The sequence below is a fragment of the Protomyctophum bolini genome (assembly GCF_963924005.1).
Source record: "Protomyctophum bolini genome assembly, chromosome: 6".
Lineage (NCBI taxonomy): Eukaryota > Metazoa > Chordata > Actinopteri > Myctophiformes > Myctophidae > Protomyctophum > Protomyctophum bolini.
In genome coordinates, this window is record NC_137867.1 from 19,154,581 (window position 1) to 19,173,081 (window position 18,501).

Consider the following 18,501-nt stretch of genomic DNA (forward strand, 5'->3'; position numbering starts at 1 on the left):
CTTTCTTTGCCTTTATAACTTTGCTTTTCTGTGCTTCAAGTGCCATAGTGGAGCTATCTCCATCTCCACACCCTCAGAGGCCATGTCTCTCCACTGTCTATCCCCACTTAGGAGACGATCTTTCCCATACACCTGATGCTCGGTCTCCAAGTCTGGAGTTTTTAAAAACCATATACTGTATGCATCATGTATGTATATAATATATTTGTTTATTGCTTTTCAGTGGTGCACACCGCTCCAATGACTGGCCGTGTGTGTCCCTATGTATGTTTGGTATGAACATCTGCAATACCGCTGGGTGACCTAAAGTGGCACTGTTGAGCAACCTAAACCCCCCCCACACACACACACACACACACACACACACACACACACACACACACACACACGCGCAATTTGGATTCAGCACCCTGTAATACAATACACCTTGAAAAACATGTATGTCATAAATTAACCCAATTGGCCTTCAGGGTTAAGATTTATGGAAATCTCATGTAGTCTACAAGAGGCATAATGGAAACCATCAGTTATCACAACAGCCATGGAGAGAAAAGAGGCATAAGAGAATACTGAGAGGGGAAACAGCAGAGCGCCAGGCAGTCAGGAGATGCTGAATGGGAGGTCAACAGAGAGGGGGATGGGAGGGGGCGGCGGGGGGTAGGAAAGGAAGGTGGGTTATGGTTCTAGAATCTGTCAGCCTGTGGCTTTGCTCCAACGCATGACCCTTCATATCTCTCTCTCTCACACACACACACACACACACACACACACACACACACACACACACACACACACACACACACACACACACACACACACACAGGCCTAGTGTGAGGCAGTGAGCTTGTGGACCACCTGAAACCACTGCTGGTAAACAACATAACACAGCAGGCTATTGACTGTGTCAGAGAGAGGGGTTTAGCCTGCTCTCGCATCGGAGGGTCAGGCCTTTTGGGGTTAGGGGTTTTGGGGTCGGTGGAGTTGGGAAATGGGATGAGGTGAGAACATGCAGAGATTGACAGTTTAGGAAAGGAACAGAGTGGGTTGGAGGTCTGAAACGAGATGAAAGGGAGAACAATGATTTGGAGGGATGCGCGAGGGCGGCAGGAGTTGGCAAGGAAAAGATAAAAGAAAAGTGGTGGTTTAATGCCTTGCTCAAGGGCACTACAGTGGTTATACCAATGTCATCCAACCTCTGGTTAGTTACAGATGAATGCATCTAATCTATCTTTCGGCCCGAGGGAATGAACTGGCAGCCTCCGTGTTATTGGTTAACACTGTACACGTATCACGTATAGCTCTAGGCCAAAGTATTGAGGATCCATTTTAAATAGAGGGTTCATGGTTATGGCAGAGTTGTGCAGGGTGGGCAATTAGGACAGAGTTAAATAGTGTGTGGAGGTTACGGTTGACCTCTTGCATTTGGTGCATACCAGAATTCACTGAGGAGGCTGAGGCAGGGAGACAGAGTGATGTGAGATGTGTGATGTGAAGTATATGACAGTGATGGCAGCTTAACGGAAACCTAAACATTCCACAACACAAATATGTCACTATCCAACCAATGCCCAACTTCACAGCCAGCAATCTACCATCCGTCCGCCCCTTCCTTCCTCTAACAGACCCAGGCACAATTACAGTACCTGGCCATGCCCAGGCTGCAGAATCCTGCAGGGACGATGAGAAGGTCCAGGCGGGGGAAGGGATGAACACCCAGGACAGCGTGGGCTGCAGCCAAACAACGAGGTAGCAGGGAGAGGACCCCCATCTGGGAAAACAGAAAGAAAGGACAGCGCACCATTATTATATTTTTAAGACTCGCTATTCTCCAATGTATTTTTTTTTTCATTAATAGACTGCAGACTGGCTTTACCATCCTGCCCAGATGTAATTGAAAATGAGCCAGCTGGCTAAGAATGATCCATTGTACCTCTATCTATTTAAATAATAATGACAGGGTGAAGGTGTCCCTGCCAGAGCCTTCTACCTGGGCCTTCTGTAGCAGACAGTCAGGGGAAAACACACGGTGTGGCACCACTCGTTGTGACCATGCAGACGGCTCCGTGAATCGGCAAGGATAGTCGCCATGGGAACAGGAGACGCTCTCATCAACCGTGTCTGGGAAACAGGCCACAGAGTGGCCCTGAGAGTCACAGAACACCGAGCTTGAGCTTGTCTGGTCTCCGCTGTGCACAGCAGGCAAAGGGGAAAAAATGAAATGGGAAGGAACATTTAAACCAAGGTTAATAAGAAACTAATGAATACATTTAAAAAAGGATATGCAGGGCTATAGGCAGGAACCCAAATATAGCACAATGTGTCCTGTCTCTATGCAGGGCATGGAAACGACAGCAGTGGAAATGCGGACTATATGCGTCACAAGGGCAAACAGCAGAGAGCCCAAACATATTGGAGGAACAGACATTCAATCTCATTGACACTAAAAATCCAATATCCAGCATTAACTCCATCGCCAGTATAAGAGTCATTCCAGGGGTTCCGAGTCGGTTCCAAGTTTCCTTCCAGCCATTCAGTGAAAATAAAGGCTGTCCTTGTAGCTGGAGATGCCTGGGGCCGGCAGCAGGCTACGGCTGGGCTGCTCCTGGAGGAAAACCATGAGGGGAGGAGTAGGACGATTACTGGAAACCCAGAGGAAGACCTGCCAGGCTTCTGGGCATTGGAGAGGGAGACCCCAGACCAACCCGGCCCTGCCCACACTATAGCCACACACCAGTCCAGGCAAACTCCATTCCACCCTTAGCCCTGGCCCCTGGTGCTACTAGTGTCCTGGGCCGCACGCTACATCCTGTATCTGAGATACTTTATTTTATTGCCTCCTGGCTTTGTACCACAAGCAGGATGTTGGCATTGTGTTACTTATGCTGTTATGCACGCTGTCCTGTTAAAGAGGGGTTTGTGCCACACAAAACAAATGTTACTGAGGCCCTTGATTAAGTGCTACCCACTGTGCCTACAGTAATTCACCTGCTCCATTTATGGCATTGTGAAGGGGAACATTCTGCCATAGATGGAGGGCTGCAGGGCCAGCCTTGGGTTAAGGACACACTGGAGAGGCGGCAGCCTTACGAGAAGAACAGAGGAAGCGAACACAGGAAAAATAATAAAATACCTGCCAGTCTGGAGAGTAGAGCACTTTATTACTTCACTGGTGGAGCTCCCAGCTCCAGCCGCAGGCCCGGCCACAGTCTCTGACCCGGGCCCAGCTTTGGCCGTCTCCCCACACTCCATTCTGCCACTCGGCCAACTCTCAGCGGCAGTGGTACATTCTGCTGTGGCCTGGCGCCAATGGCCCACTGCCAAGGTAAAGGTGGAGGCAGGCATGGGCATAGTGACGTAGTAGTCCCAGAATAAGAGACCTGTGGATGGGAGAAGGGAGGAAAGGAAAGTTAAGGGAAAAAGAAAAAGTGAGAAAAACATTGTTCAGAGTGAAAAAACAAAACAAAAACCAGTAGCCTTCTGTAAGATACTGGCATGCCAGAGTAGAACTGCAGGGAATATTCTGTGTTAATTATTACATGCGCGGACAAATGCCTTACCTGTGTCTTCTTCCTCAGTGGGCATGGCCTGATTCTCCCCGCTCATCAGAACCACACAATCACTGGGGGCCCGGACCCTCGCCTGCCACGTTGACATGGCAACAGGCGGCTCCTGGCATGCGAAGAGGGCTCGGTTGTTGATGGGGGACCCCGCAGTGTAAACACACACCCTGGAGGGCCAAACAAGGGTAAACTATAAACAAGTTCCAGTGCTCAAAGGGTGAACAAATAAACACACACACACACATGCATGCACACTGAAAATGAACACTGACAGCTTAATAGCGAAATTTACAATTATTTAATTAATATTCCATGCATCATAGCATTAAAAGCTGAACTTTTTTTCAATGTTATGTAAACACTACATTTTCAGTACGGACTGGTAAGCCAATTGGTAAGCCTTAAGAAGAGATTAAGACAGGGAAACCATCCGTGACATTTTAGATTTTAGCGTCAGATATACAAGCTCACAGTGCAACACTTCGCACAGCACTGCAAGCTTGTACATCTGATCTTTTGTGTGAATTACTGGTTACTTTGGGTTAAGGCATTATCAATTATAATACCATTTGCTTGTTTGTGCGGTTTTACTAATTTCCTTCCTGACCCACCTGTTGTCCTGATCTCTGGTCCATGTGACAGAGCCTCCCTCCGGCCTCGTTTCATAGCAGATCCTCAGAGCTCGGGGGAAGTCCTGAGGTGTCCCTGCCCCCCTCTTCCTCACCTGCAGACTCCAGCGGTCTGTATGGAACTGCAGCGTACCCCCACCCTGGGAAGCAGGGGCTCGGCTACACTGGGAGAACAGACGATGCTGCTCCCTCCATTGACCAGAAGGGATGGACACCAGTTTCTGTATCAGGGCTGCTGATTGGTCCACAGTGCTGAGCCCTGACCTTTTTACCTCCTCTACAAGGCCGGACATAGATGGCACAGAGATGATGTCTAACGCCTCAACTTTTGACACAGTGAGGTCACAGCAGTCCAGCACCAAGGTGAAGTCACCATCGCTGGTGCTCTCCCAGGATGCATTGGGGTGTGGTATCGCAGACTGTGGCACATTGTGAACCTTGCCGACGTCAGACGGAGGCTGACATTTTGTTCCAGCTATGTCGGCCGCTGCCCAACTCAACCCCACAGCCTCTCCGCTGTTCCTTGATTTTGCTCCTTCCTCCTCTGCGGTTCCAGAAACCACACCACATCCAACCCTAGTCTTATCCTTCCTATCATCCTGTAATGCAGTCACAGCCTTATCCTTAAACTTGGCACCGGTTTCACCCACATGTCCAGTAATGCACCAAGACTCTGCTGGAGTCTTGCCAGTCTGTCCTAACCTAACTCCTTCACCACCAATGATTTCAGTTCTTCTCCCAGGACTAGCCAATGCTCCAGGACCAGCAACAGGTTCCAGGAACAGAACAATGCTGCCACTGATGACCTTTCTGTGGAAGTGAATGGTCATGTCCAGTACATAGTGTCTGACCAATATGTGGCTGGTGTTGGCTCTGAGTGGAAGGTCATCTTTATCTAGGTTGAGGTCCACATCATCATGCTCCATGTCACAGTCACACTGAGAGGGTCAAAACTAAAGTTAGAAAATGACAGTTGATCCTAAACTAGAGCACAAGACCATGAGTGAAATATGGCTTTATCTGTCATGGCTTTAATGGTAAACACACTTCTACACTGTAGCTACTAAAAAAAAACAACAACTATGTGTGTAAATATAATTCTAGTCTTCAAACTAGACTATCACTGCTTATCTAGACTTCTCTTCAGACCAAAGTAGTTCAGTCTGAGTGTGTGTTATGGCAGTGCAGTGTCCGTATGCTCAGTGTAAAGTTTAAGTGTCAAACTCCATTTGTTGACACATTCCTCCGAGCACACAAACAGGAAAACAAGTTTCACAATCCCATTTTCACAAGTGTTTATGAAGAGGTAGTACCAACACGCCTCAGCGCACTGCCCGGAACAGCTAACTGCGTGCAGTATCCTATATTAAAGGTCTGCTATATGGACGTATTTACTGTCACAATCCCTCCATTTAGAATGCTCCCGGGCGTGAAGGAAGCTTGGCAAGAAAAAGGTGCAATTACCATTTACAGCCAGAATTCCTCAGAGTTTTCTCTGTGTAGCACCGAAGCCATAAAAACACATTTGATCGCACAAAAACATGGGATAATCTACAGAGCTACAGGCAGAGACAGAGAAGCTTATATCTCCCTCCTTCACCAGACAGGTCCAAAACACACCACTCTTAACTGTACTTGAAGTGTTCAAGGGTGGTGGGAATCAGCAGTGGGGCTGGTATGGGCTCGCTTGGTGGTACAACACCTTAAGAATGTTAAATAAATAAAAGGTTATTATCTAGAGCCTGTGGCCTATTAGCTGACTCACAAGTAAATCTGGCATTTTAATGTTGAGTCTTGAAACAGGTTAATGGCTGTATGCTTAAAGGCAGCACAGGTAGCAACACGCCTGGCTGGCATACATACTGGACAAGAGAATGGTTCTGACAGCATAACTTATAACCCACCTTATCAAAGGAGCTTAAAAGCTTCCCTTTAAAAGACTTTCAGAGCAAAAATAATTGCTGCAGTCATAAACTTTCATAGATGAGTAGCACCACACGCGCGTTTGGCGTACCGTTTGTCATGTGAAAGGAAATCCTTTAATATGGGTAGTGACTCATTCTGATTTATAGATGCTTTGCGGGGGGTTTCTGGTGTAACTTGAGCAGGTATGCGACACAGCGGCAAGACTTAGAATAGAAATACTTTATTAATCTCCTTAGTGAAATCAAGCCGCTCTCAGATCAGCAAAGAGTATCCAATGCTTTTGTTTATTCCAAGTCCCACAGTCCGTACGCCGGTAGCGCTACAATAAAGTTATTCGTTATATTGGAACGTTATGACGCTTGGAATGACAATAACGCGCAATTAAAAAGATTATGTAGCAGCTGATAGCAGTGTAGACTTAGACTATGGTACTGTACGGGAGTGTGAAGCTCATGAAATGTAGTGTACCGACCTGCATCCAGCATGCAGCTACTTCCTCTCGGTAAACACATGTCGTCATATTTAAGCGACAGCAGTGCTTGTAGTTTTTAAGAATAAATGGAATATTATGCTGAACTTTTGATACCCTGGCTGAAAGGAACACTCTTTCAAATGTATCATCAATCTTCATCGGTCAACAGGCACACACGCACATACACACACACACCCCACCGTGACACTGATGTAAAGTAAAAAAAAATCACACCCGTGTGAACTGAGTGGCGGTGCAGCTCCCCCCCTCTCTCTCTCATTAGCAGGCAACATTGCAGCACTATAGGCCTACCTCTCTCTGTTTCTGGCGCCCCCTACTGGTACCCTATAGTCATATACTGGTGCCCATGACCACATGGGTACATGACCACATACATAGGTGTACACCTTAGACTTAGAGTATATATACATATGTGTTGTATTACAAAACATAATACATTAACCACTTCTCTGCTCTGCATTCTTTACCAATAATTTTCTTCACCAATGTGTTTGTAAACTTGTAAAGGATGAAGGATCATCTACTAACATATCCCACATTGGTTTCTATTCAACCACCCTAGGGTAATTTTTGACAGCTGCTAAAAGTTGGGGTACGGGTACCATCAACAACTAATATAAGGCAACATTTTCTAAATTTCATTGTGCTTTAAGTAGCATGTGTGATGTACAAATGTAATGAGGTCAGCACATTTGGGCAAGTGGCTATGGCCGAATTTAGCCCAAGGAGTGTTTTTCGTGTAAAACAAATGCTATGAATGATTTCAGAATCATGAAAAACCCCTAGTTTGACACGTCACATGCTACTTTAAGTATAATGAAATTTAGAAAATTTTGCATATTCTAAATGTCATTATACCAATAGCCTATATCATAGGGCATAGGCTATTGGTTGTTGATGGTACCCCAACTTTCAGCAGCTGCCACAAAACCGAAACACATTGGCGAAGAAAATTATTGGTAAGACATTTATTCCCAGATTTTATTAATATCCCCCGACTAGTAGATCTACTATTTTAAAACGATTTTTATGAATTTTTAAAGTTGTTTGTTTGAAATTATTTATTTAGGAATACCCTAGTATCTCGTTTTCGACATTCTGCATAATGAGTACTTTCTACTTTTGGATTTGGTACATTAAATCATTTTGAGTATAGATACTTTTACTTAACAAAACGTACTTTTCCCATGCACACACGTGCACAAACACACACAAACGCACACGCAACGCACATCATACGCATGACTATAGACAGAAATGGTACCATCAAATTGAACATTAATGAGGACCCATACAGAGATGTTGAAAAATGTTAAGTATCATTATACATGTAACTCTGACACTTTCTTTGTATTGATTCATTAGTGCTACATTTCTGTAAGCTTTAGCTGTTAAAAAACGTGTTTGAGTTGATGAATTTGCAGTACAACACTCGTATATATTAAGTTTTATTCAGGTGCGTGACCTTGACATTTTGTGCATCAAAAGGAATTATAATTCCACATACAATGCATGTTAGCATAAAAAAGAAAAAATGTACAGTTTCCAGTGCTTAAATGCCACTATTAATAACAAACAGATACCAATTGTCTATACATTTGTAATGGGTGGAGAAAACTCATGGCCTAGGCTATAACAGAAAACTAAATGGAATGCAATGTGACATTTACTGCCAAGTAGAGAGCTTTCTATCTTGGAATGTATGCTGAAAGCACAATATGATGACGACCTCATAAAACATCACAGCTCTCTGGTTAGTAAACAAATAATGGTTTAAATGTAGCACTATAGGTCTAAATATCCTATCAAATAATGTATTTACAATCAATTAAGACACCACTGTTATATGTACAATGTTACTAAGAATTTATTGAGACCTGCATCATCACTGTGACACAAGAATCATGGTAATATAAAATGATTATTGCCGTTGATCTAAAAATGTTTCTTTTCCATAGAATAAAATGCAAAATAATCTCTCAAAGATTGTAAACATTTTCTTTGTAAGTGTCTAATTTATTATCAGCATTACATATATTATCATGTGGATTTAAAAATAAGCCTCATTTATCAACATACAGCTAAGTTATGTACCATGACCAATTCCATATCTGACTTCAGTGAAATTGTTTTGGTTCACTTTTAATAAGTTAAAACTCTGCTAATATCTACACAGGATATTGTTTCTAACAAAAAATAACATCAAGTACATGGACTTGGTAATCAAAGCAGGAATATGTTGCATCTATTTTTACAGTGAAATCCATCCATAGAATTGCTCTGCGGAGTGGCACATACCATCCAGAGACACTGAGAGGGGTGGATGCTCAGAAGCCCTTGAATCATCATCATCATTTGACATCAATCATTTAGTACAAAAACGCTTCAGCACACAAGCAAAATATAATGCATATTGCCATTATAATATTCAAATGCATACACATTTATTTTTCACATTTCTGAGTGCACACATTGTCATAAGCCTGCTTTGCTTAGGTGCGTGTGGGCGCACACACACACACACACACACACACACACACACACACACACACACACACACAGTCCCTGGGCCAGCAAGGACCTCTATTCTCATCCTCATCCAACCTGCCTACAGGTACCCAGTAAAATCCTCAGTTACAAATTAATACATTGACACTGATGTTTTTGCTGTTCAGAGGGTTTGCAGCATTATCAGGACTTTAAGTCATCCCAAAAGTCAACACAAATAGAAGCAAGAACAGAAATATGAAAGGTGCACTGGCATTTTGAATAAGCTTCACTGTGTTCACAATCTCTATCCCCACTGTTACGTAATGTCCTTATCCCACTTCCTCCTTCACTTCCTATGGCAAACAACTGACTAAGAATGAAAAAAGAAAAAACATGAGAATAAAGCAAAACACAGCAACCTTAAAAAAAACTAAAAAACACTAGAGTGGTCTTAGAAACTAGATTGTGTTGTTGTGAACAGACACGTTTGTACTGTAATGCTCCACCCCACACAGCATTGCAGGGCCATCTCCAGCGAGCCGTCCCTTTCTTCTGTCCTCTCCTCTTTCATCTTATCTCTTCTCCTCCCATCTCTGCTCTGTGACATCCTCCCTTTCCTTTATGCTCGCTCAGATGAGCCACCGCATCTCAGGAGTTTTCCTCTTGAGTTCTGCGGAAACTCAACCGTTTGAAGGAATCCCTTTGGGGGGGGGGGGGGGGTACAGAAGAGGAGGGAGGAGGCAGGAAGAGCAGAGAGACATAAACACAAGATTAGGCGTGAAGAGAGGAGGTGGAGTCGGTAAAAAGGAGACAGGCAGAGAGAGAGAGAGCAGGGAAGGGGTGGTAGGAGCACACAATGACAGCAAGATAAAATACATCCTCACATGTCAAAAAAGACATGCATTACAAACACTTAAGTCTACTGCTCTGAGATTGATTGAAAGCAACATGGCGTGGATGATGGACATTTAGCCAGACATGGGCCTTTATCAAAACATGCCTGTATCTGGTGACTGACATTGGGCAAGAGCAGAATTCAATTAAAAAAGAACAAAAGGGAATATTTTCGCAAACCACTTAAGCCCTATAGGCTACTTATTTGTAAGACAAATAGCTGAACTACTATTTTCACTATTTTTAAGCTAAACTCTCAGCATTGTCTTCAACAAACACACAATGTATTACAATGGTCAAAGTCTCTCTAGTCCAAGTCGCACACATCGGGCAGAAAGGGAAAGTGTCTTTGGTGCTGAATCACAACAGCGGGAGATGACACAAAACACTCAAGTTTAATGCTGGTAAAATGCTCTTCCACAACCTGAGTGATTCTAGGACTTCCGAAGAAGAAGATACCCGGAAATAACATGATCTGAAAAACTCCAAGCCGGTTTAGTCTAAATCTAAACAGTCTTTTGGGGGAAACAAGCAATAATATTCAACTACCAATTGTACAGATTAATAATACAATTTATATAGCACTTTTCTACTACTCAACGTCGCTTCACAAAACAGAAATAAAATAAAAACTACTGCATTACGAAAAAACTAGATTAAAAGAAAAGATAAACTATAGAACTATGGTTCTCCCAAAGAACATACAGATATTTACCTGTTCTCCAGAAGTGGTCTGATGATGGGTTTGTACAGCTCAGGGATCTTCCTCTCCAGCATAGGCCTCAGGCTTTCTCTCAGGCGATTGTAGTTCTTCTTCAGTTCCTGCTGATACTCCTTCTGGTCTGATGTGATCAGGTACTTGTTCTTCTCAACCGCCTCCCCACACCTACACGGTGGAGAAGAGGAGAGCAGAGCAGAGGAAAGATGAGGAGAGGAGGTGGGTATACTGTAAGTGAGAAAGGTCTAGTGGAATGGTAGAATGAATGAATGAATGGCTGCATGACATCACCTATATTGGTGCACAGTTCCTCTCTATAAGGGTTAACAATGTACTTGACAGTATATGGAGCGCCTTGTTGGTAGTTTCCAAGTATTCTTTGCTATAATGAGAACCTAACGATGTCTTCCCTACAGGGCCGTTTCCAAGACATCTGTATTAGCAGTGGAACAAAATAGATTTTCACGGTCACAAATGGCTGAGAAATAAAATCCTATTCTTCCCCATGTGCCGAGAAGGGGAGAGTACATGGTGACAGCTGAACACCACAGGGTCTGAAGTCAGTGCAGAGGACAGGTATGGGGTGTTCCATCATGACATGTATAATAGCCAAATCCTGGTGTGGGCAGGAAAGCGGAGAGACGGTGAAGATTGCAAACACATGTCTGAGTTTATCTCTCTGCTTTTAATGAGAGTAATATGGAAAACGGCAATGTTGTGTAACAGTATACAGTAAATGTGCACATCGTCTATGAACTGCCGATGAGAATTTTCCATCGCATCTGCGGATATTTAATTAACTCACTTCCTGTCTTGAAATGTACAGAGAATGCGACTGTGAATGATATTATATTTTGTAAATTCATAGATTTACTTGCCAAGGAACTCCTTCTCACAGTATATGTGACCCATTCCTTATTCTTCTAGGCCTGTTACGAATGCAGGTTACTTTTGTCTCCCTTTTTGTTTGTTCCTTTTACCTTTTCGTGTGTTTTCCTAATTGAACAACACAAACTGCGATTGGATAGAGCTTCCATTGTCATATTTGGAAGATGTAACCTGAATGACATTATGTCACAACATTATGTCAACACCACATTCTTCTGAAGTTTGTGTTATTGTTTAATGCACAGGCTTTAGGGGCTACAACTACAACTGGACACCAAGCTCAGGGGGGCACCAAACACCTGGCCAAAAAACTAATAAACACTGCAGTTAGTAACAGCAGCAAAATTTGTCCTACGGCTGCAGAAGTAGTGCTGAAATGTTGCCGTGTCGGTAGCAACCTCCAACTATATACTGTACATACAAACAAACAAACAGAAATAAATAAAATTAATTCCATTATACCTGCGATCATGCTCATTTATCCCGATGTCAATTGAAACCTCTTTCAGTAAAGACAAAAGCCAGATGTTAGGATTTTTTGTCCATTGGCAAAAAGGGCTTGAACCCTTAGCATCTCTATGAACCCTTAGCATCTCTATTCTTGGGCAAACATTCAATGAAAATAGCAGATCTGGGCGCCTGCTGGCCTAGTGGTCCAGGCGCATGCCACATATAGGCTCTGGCCTGACAGCACGTCGCGTGTTCGAGTCCCGTTCATGACAACCTTTGCTGCATGTCTCTCCCCTTCTCTTTTTCCTGTCTGTCTTCACGGTAACTATCAATAAAGGCACAAAAGCCAAAAACACGTACAATATTGCCCTTTATAATGATGCTGATACACTGTATAGAGTCACTGTGGGCAGAGTTACTTGTTACATACTGTACATACAGCCTCAATAATATTAAGAATAATTAATTATTACTGAAATAAGCAGGATTAAGGAATGGGTGACATTTGAAAGATTAGACATGAGCTCCAACGTATGAGGTGGAAAGAATAGCATACAAGTGAAGCTTTCCTTAATTCCATTTTGAAAAAAAGAAAAGAAAAAAAAAACATGGCATAGTTCTGTAGAAATGAGTCTCATCTTGCATGCATTAGGGGGGAAAATTATGTTTGGGAAATTACTGTAAATATTTGCTGACCTCTTTGCAGAAATCAAGACAGTTGGAATGTGATGTACTGTAAGCTAAGGATATTAAAATTAAAAGATTGTCCTGTTACGTAGATGTATACACACATGCAAATACACACTCAGATGTTATGAATATTCAAAAACATATTCAAACAACTCTTGGGAACAATCATGTTTTGCAACTGCATTGAAATTAAAACCAGCTGAGCAATATTATGGGGGGAAAACATCTTTATATGTCATGTGGGAAATGGAAAAAGACCTTGTCAAGATGAGTTATAATAAATCACATTCATCATACCTGTCAGTCTTCCCTGAAGTATCATCCAATATAGATATTATCAGCCCCATCTCTCCAACAGTCACAGTACCCTCTTTACATGGTCAAATCCTGGGTGTTCATTTAACTCAATGAGTCAACAAGTGTACAAATGCACCCGAAAGTAACTCTCACTCCCTAAGGGGACAAATAAATATGGAGCCTGTTGGGATACTGGCCCACCACAGGTTCAAAGGGCTTTCCCCGCTTTTCTGTTATGTACGTTAGACTGGATCTAGGTTTGGACCGGATCGTACCTCATAATGAACTCTTTAAAACACAGCCGTAGTTTGTTGTGGTGACGGAAGAGCTTGGGGTCCGCTGGGATCTCATTCAGGAAAACCTGGGCCACCTCCAACGGGCCCTGCAGAGAGGAGGAAGAATAAAGAGAAAGGAAAAGTTCAACCGGTGTGCATGTGAGTGCATTTAACCCATTTTAGGCGGGAACCCCTTTTGGTGTTAGCATTATGTTTTCTTTTTATAACTTTATTCATAGGATTTTCAATTTTTGTAGACAAAAAACCCCACATATACCCCAACCGCCCGGTTACATCACAAAAGAAGACAACAACAACAAAAAAAAGCAACAATAAAATAAAATAAACAGGTAGTAAAGGATATAAATAATAAATGGATAAAATAAATACTTTTAACTGACATAGAAACATAGCTTTTTCAGAAAACTGTCATTTTCAAACAGACATTTAATCTGATCTCAGGTCAGAATGGGTTAAAGAACAGGGTAAATAATTCTTCTCTCTCACTCTGAGAAAGATGGCTTGCTAGTGGGTGAACTGCTACTGCGAACCAGATTTCGATTTCGAACACAAGGGGACAAAAAATAAACATTCAGCCAACATCAATTGCAAACCCCCGTGCCGACCTGCCATTTGTCTTCCCATACGCCCTGTGTGAGATCTTGTTATCCTATCATAAAACCACAGCGAGGCTCATGCGCCCACCGTCATGACAGGCACATCTAAACAGAGCTGATTAGCATTACTAACAGCTCTCTTGGGCTGAAGCATGGACAGACATCCCCAAAACACGATATCTCTTCCATTATTACAGAGTTATATGTTTACAGGGGCTGCTGCTGAACATTATACTGTATACAGTATATATATAATAGCAGTTCGGGCCATGCAGCCCTCGCACATTTGCGGTTTGGGCCGCTACTTGAACCCTCACACCTACGATGCACTGCTAATTCCACCGATGTCTGAGTCATAGTTTCGGGGCTTTATCAATCATCGAGTACCCAATGTACCCGGACAACCGCATACCGAACTACACAATGGTGGGCATCGTACTCCCCTGAATCCTTGCCAAACCCATCTATATGCCTCTATATTGGCATGACGGGTGTGTTTATGGTTATGTCTGAGTCAGAGTGACGTGGCCGTGGTCTGGTGGCCGTCTGGCCCTCCCACTAGCCAAATCAGTCAGTCAGTCAGTGTATCACTCGAAATCCCCATATATGGTGAAAGCCCCCAAATATAGTGCCCAAGTCTTGTAACATAACGTGCCATCAGGGATGTCATAGTAAATGCAACCTGCTGTCGCAATTAAGCCCATATATGGAGATCCCTGATGTCATCAACATTAGTATATGGATATATGTCAGAACCTTCCCCATCCATCCTCTTTGATGTCTCCCTTTTGACTGATACCTGTCCATTTAAACTCTTGACGGGCCTGCCCCAAAGTTATTTGTGCAGCGGCGACGGCAGCCGGCGGAAACTAGAGTTCTCAACAGGCCCGAGAATTAGGGCCCGGCCTTACCTGGGCCCTCATCAAACCCTGTACACTCAAGACACTGCCCCCACTGCCACCCTTAGATCTACATAAATATGGAGCTGACCTGTTCTGACATTCCATATGTTCATCTGACCTCATCAAACCCTGTAGACTCAAGACACGCTCCATATATGGCCACTGCACGCGACCTCGCCCTCAGGCGTCTTACTGGTAATATAGGATATTATATAGATATAGATACATAGATGATATATACCGGTAGCCATCATGTTGAAACAAGGGGCCTGTCAGATTTAGAATATAGAAGACGAAGCATCTGGGGGGTGGGACTGTTGTAGCAGCTAGCTCTGTCATTACTCCAACGTTTACCCGACAGGCGCTAGGAGCGATCAGATCAAAGAGACCTGCAGTTCAGCGGTGTGCCATGCGGCACAGGAACATGAAAGGGGAGAAGGGGATGCGAATTGATGTTTTAACTAAATCAGGAGAGAAGGCAGAGAGGAGGGAGGATTAGGGGCAGCGGATGGACTGAGGGCTTTGATGTGCAATCAACGTCACGTCCCCCCACCTGTGCCCTGTGATTACTGCACTATGGAAACTGTAAATGTCTTCAATAAATACAGGTTGGTTTATGTTTGTTTATGCTAATGAGAATCCCTCTGGGATTAAGAGAAAAAGACAAGATGTTGCTACGCAGAGGGCAATAATTTAAAAGAAGAACAGATCATTTGCCAATCATTTTGTTCATTGAATTAAATAGACCTCAACAGAGCAGGTGCTTTGTGTTATGACAAGAAGGGATTAGATGGGGAAACGGTAAATAATAGCTAGCGCTCCCCACTCGGTAGCTGTAGGATACCTGGTTAACGGTCGCTCCCACAGAGCCTTGCAGCAGCATCTGTAACATCTTAGCATCTGGCTGCTCTCTGTGTGTGGCAATGGCTAGCTCTCTCGTCTTCTTCTGCATGTCTTCAATCGCCACCTCAATAGGAGTCAGATCAAACTGGAGAGACAAGACAGAAAGAATGGTGAAAATGCGCCAGTTGTAAAATGATGCCATGGCGGGTGATTCCAAACCTCTGTTCGCAGGGACATTCCGTTCAAAAAATGCTGTTTTCTACTGTCATCCAAAATCAATATGAGCCAGTTGGATCCTGATTTGTAAAGTGTGATTGTCACGGGTTGCTCCTATAGGCTCGATATTTAACAACACACTAGGAGCTACCCTGACCTAAAAGACGTGGATGAACGTATGTGCGTGTGAGCGTGCATATGTCAAACTAAAACAAAAACGGCACCGGCCCCCGCATCACCAACACCCCGGTCCACTCACCTGTTGTCCACGGCCAGCTCTGGCGTTGGCCCACAGCCGAAGCGAGGTGCTGGATCGGTAGGTGTTCAGGTGCGGGGATAACAACCCGCGTCGTTACTATTTTAATAGCTTCCGTTGGTTTGCTTCTTTTTTCGTTCCCCGTAGGGTATTTTCTAGTTTTATGGATTAGTCGTGGCTCAGCGCCGACACAGGAGGACAACAAGGGACGGTCAGTAACAACGTTCCAACTACGCGAAGCTCCACTATACACCCACCCCACTGTAACACTATAGACCTACTTAGGACAGCGCTATCCCTCCGTGGCCTATCGTCTAGTTCAGTGCAGCTGGCCGGTGGCCTTCGTATGTGTCGGTCGGTACCACTGAGTCGCGTCCTCCTAACTGTTGCCTCACGCCCTAGACACCGTGCTGTCCAAACATTTCCTCCGTCTCCCGTCCCGTTGTGATGACGTCTATTTTATGACGTCGTACTTCCAGTGGCCGGCCTCCAATGTTGTGACGTAGAGGCGGTGCCAACATAATAAAACAAATAAACAAACCATGTGTGCATGAGGTGGAATGATATGACTGATGTGTATATATATATGTGAAACCCTCTGCTGCCCCAGAGCACAATATCCTAACATCTCCCCCCATAAAAAAAAAGAAAATTCTACTTTTCTTTATCCTGCACATATACTCTACATCTTCTTATTCTCTTCAACTCCCCTAGCACTTTTTCAGCCCGCTGCCCTAGACAGTGTGTCAGCAATGACATTATCCTTCCCTGCTACATGCTGTATGCGCAGATTGTATTGCTGCAGGACCAGACCCCATCTAAAGAGCCTCTGGTTCTTGGTCTTAAACTTCTCAATGAAAACCAGAGGGTTGTGGTCAGTATACACTACAACCTCCCCACAACCATTGGTCACATAGATCTCAAAATGCTGCAACCCCAACACCAATGCCAACCCTTCCTTTTCTATAGTTGAATAGAACTTTTGGTGTCGGTTCAGTTTTTTCGAATAGTAAGCGACTGGTCTATCCATACCCTCACAGTCCTCCTGCATGAGCACCCCTCCGATTCCCACATCACATGCATCTACCGCCAGTTTAAATGGTTTCCCAAAATCAGGTGCCGCTAACACAGGCTGACAGGTTAAGATGGCCTTTACCTGCTCGAATGCTATCTGACACTTCTCGTTCCAAATAAATTTCACAGTTTTCTTCAAAAGATTCGTGAGGGGTTCTGTAGTTGCCGCAAAATTAGGAACAAACTTCCTATAGAAACCGCACATTCCCAATACTCTCATGAGCTGCTTTTTTGTCTGAGGTACAGGCAGATCATTAATGGCGTGTACCTTAGCGGTACGTGGGCGGACCTGACCACGACCTACCACGTGCCCTAAATACGTCACCTGAGCCTTGCCAATCTCGCTTTTTGCTAAGTTAATGACTAGGTTGGCTTCTGTCAACCGGGCAAAGAACTCTCTTATCTGAGCTACATGTTCGTCCCACGTATCATGGTACAAAACCACATCGTCAATATAGGTTACACAGTTCCTCAGTCCTCTGGTGACCTGGCTCATCAGACGCTGAAAGCAGGCCGGAGCATTTCTCAACCCAAACGGCAGGACCCGAAATTGATACAGTCCATCGGGAGTCACAAATGCTGAGATCTCTCTGGCCCGTTCTGTCAACGGCACCTGCCAATATCCTTTCAACAAGTCAAACTTAGATACGTATGTAGCTGAGCCAATTCTATCAATGCAGTCCTCAATTCTGGGAAGCGGAAATGAGTCTGCCTTAGACACTGCATTTACCTTGCGAAAATCCACACACATCCTAATACTCCCATCCGGTTTTGGCACGAGTACCACCGGCGAGCTCCAATCACTACTGCTAGGTTCAATAATATCATGCTCTAGCATGTATTTTATTTCTTCCCTAACTGCAGCCATCTTCGTAGGATTTAACCTATAGGGATGCTGCTTGACAGGCAAGGCATCCCCTATTTCTATATCATGTTTAACCCCCGAGGTCAACCCCGGAGTGTCAGTAAACACCTCCGGAAACTGCTGGATCAGAGCATACACGTCCTCCCCCTGACTTGGTTGTAGATGCTCCACCAACGGACCCCACTTATCCATCACCTCACTGTTTAGCAACCGGATTCCCACTGGCTCCAAACTCTCTGCCCCACCTTCCTCCTCTGGGTCACTCTTTCCTATGGTAATAGCCGCCACTGGCTTCTCCTCCCGACCATGATACCGCTTCACCATATTTATGTGACACAACCTTTTCTTCTTACGTCTATCCGGAGTGTTAATGACATAATTCACCTCGCTGATCTTCTCACCAATTACATAGGGTCCA

The 18,501-nt window shown here is 44.1% G+C and overlaps 2 protein-coding genes across 3 annotated transcripts in view; both read right to left on the reverse strand.

Annotated features, from left to right (window-relative positions):
* aopep (aminopeptidase O (putative)) overlaps positions 1-6,607 on the reverse strand; it is a 108,092-nt gene extending 101,485 nt beyond the window's left edge. The window contains exons 1-6 of the mRNA XM_080766567.1: positions 6,588-6,607; positions 4,172-5,127; positions 3,558-3,727; positions 3,131-3,377; positions 1,988-2,186; positions 1,644-1,768 (exon numbers count right to left, since the gene is read on the reverse strand). Of these exons, the coding sequence (XP_080622693.1) occupies positions 1,644-1,768; positions 1,988-2,186; positions 3,131-3,377; positions 3,558-3,727; positions 4,172-5,127; positions 6,588-6,593 (1,703 nt within the window). The 5' untranslated portion in view covers positions 6,594-6,607. The remainder of the gene's footprint in view (positions 1-1,643; positions 1,769-1,987; positions 2,187-3,130; positions 3,378-3,557; positions 3,728-4,171; positions 5,128-6,587) is intronic.
* A 1,442-nt stretch (positions 6,608-8,049) lies between these two features.
* The window catches only part of dock8 (dedicator of cytokinesis 8), a 79,290-nt gene continuing 68,838 nt past the window's right edge, over positions 8,050-18,501 (reverse strand). For both annotated transcript variants that reach the window (XM_080766109.1, XM_080766110.1), the window contains 4 exons: positions 15,674-15,817; positions 13,311-13,417; positions 10,708-10,878; positions 8,050-9,798 (listed from right to left, as the gene is read on the reverse strand). In XM_080766109.1, the coding sequence (XP_080622235.1) occupies positions 9,747-9,798; positions 10,708-10,878; positions 13,311-13,417; positions 15,674-15,817 (474 nt within the window). In that variant the 3' untranslated portion in view covers positions 8,050-9,746. The remainder of the gene's footprint in view (positions 9,799-10,707; positions 10,879-13,310; positions 13,418-15,673; positions 15,818-18,501) is intronic.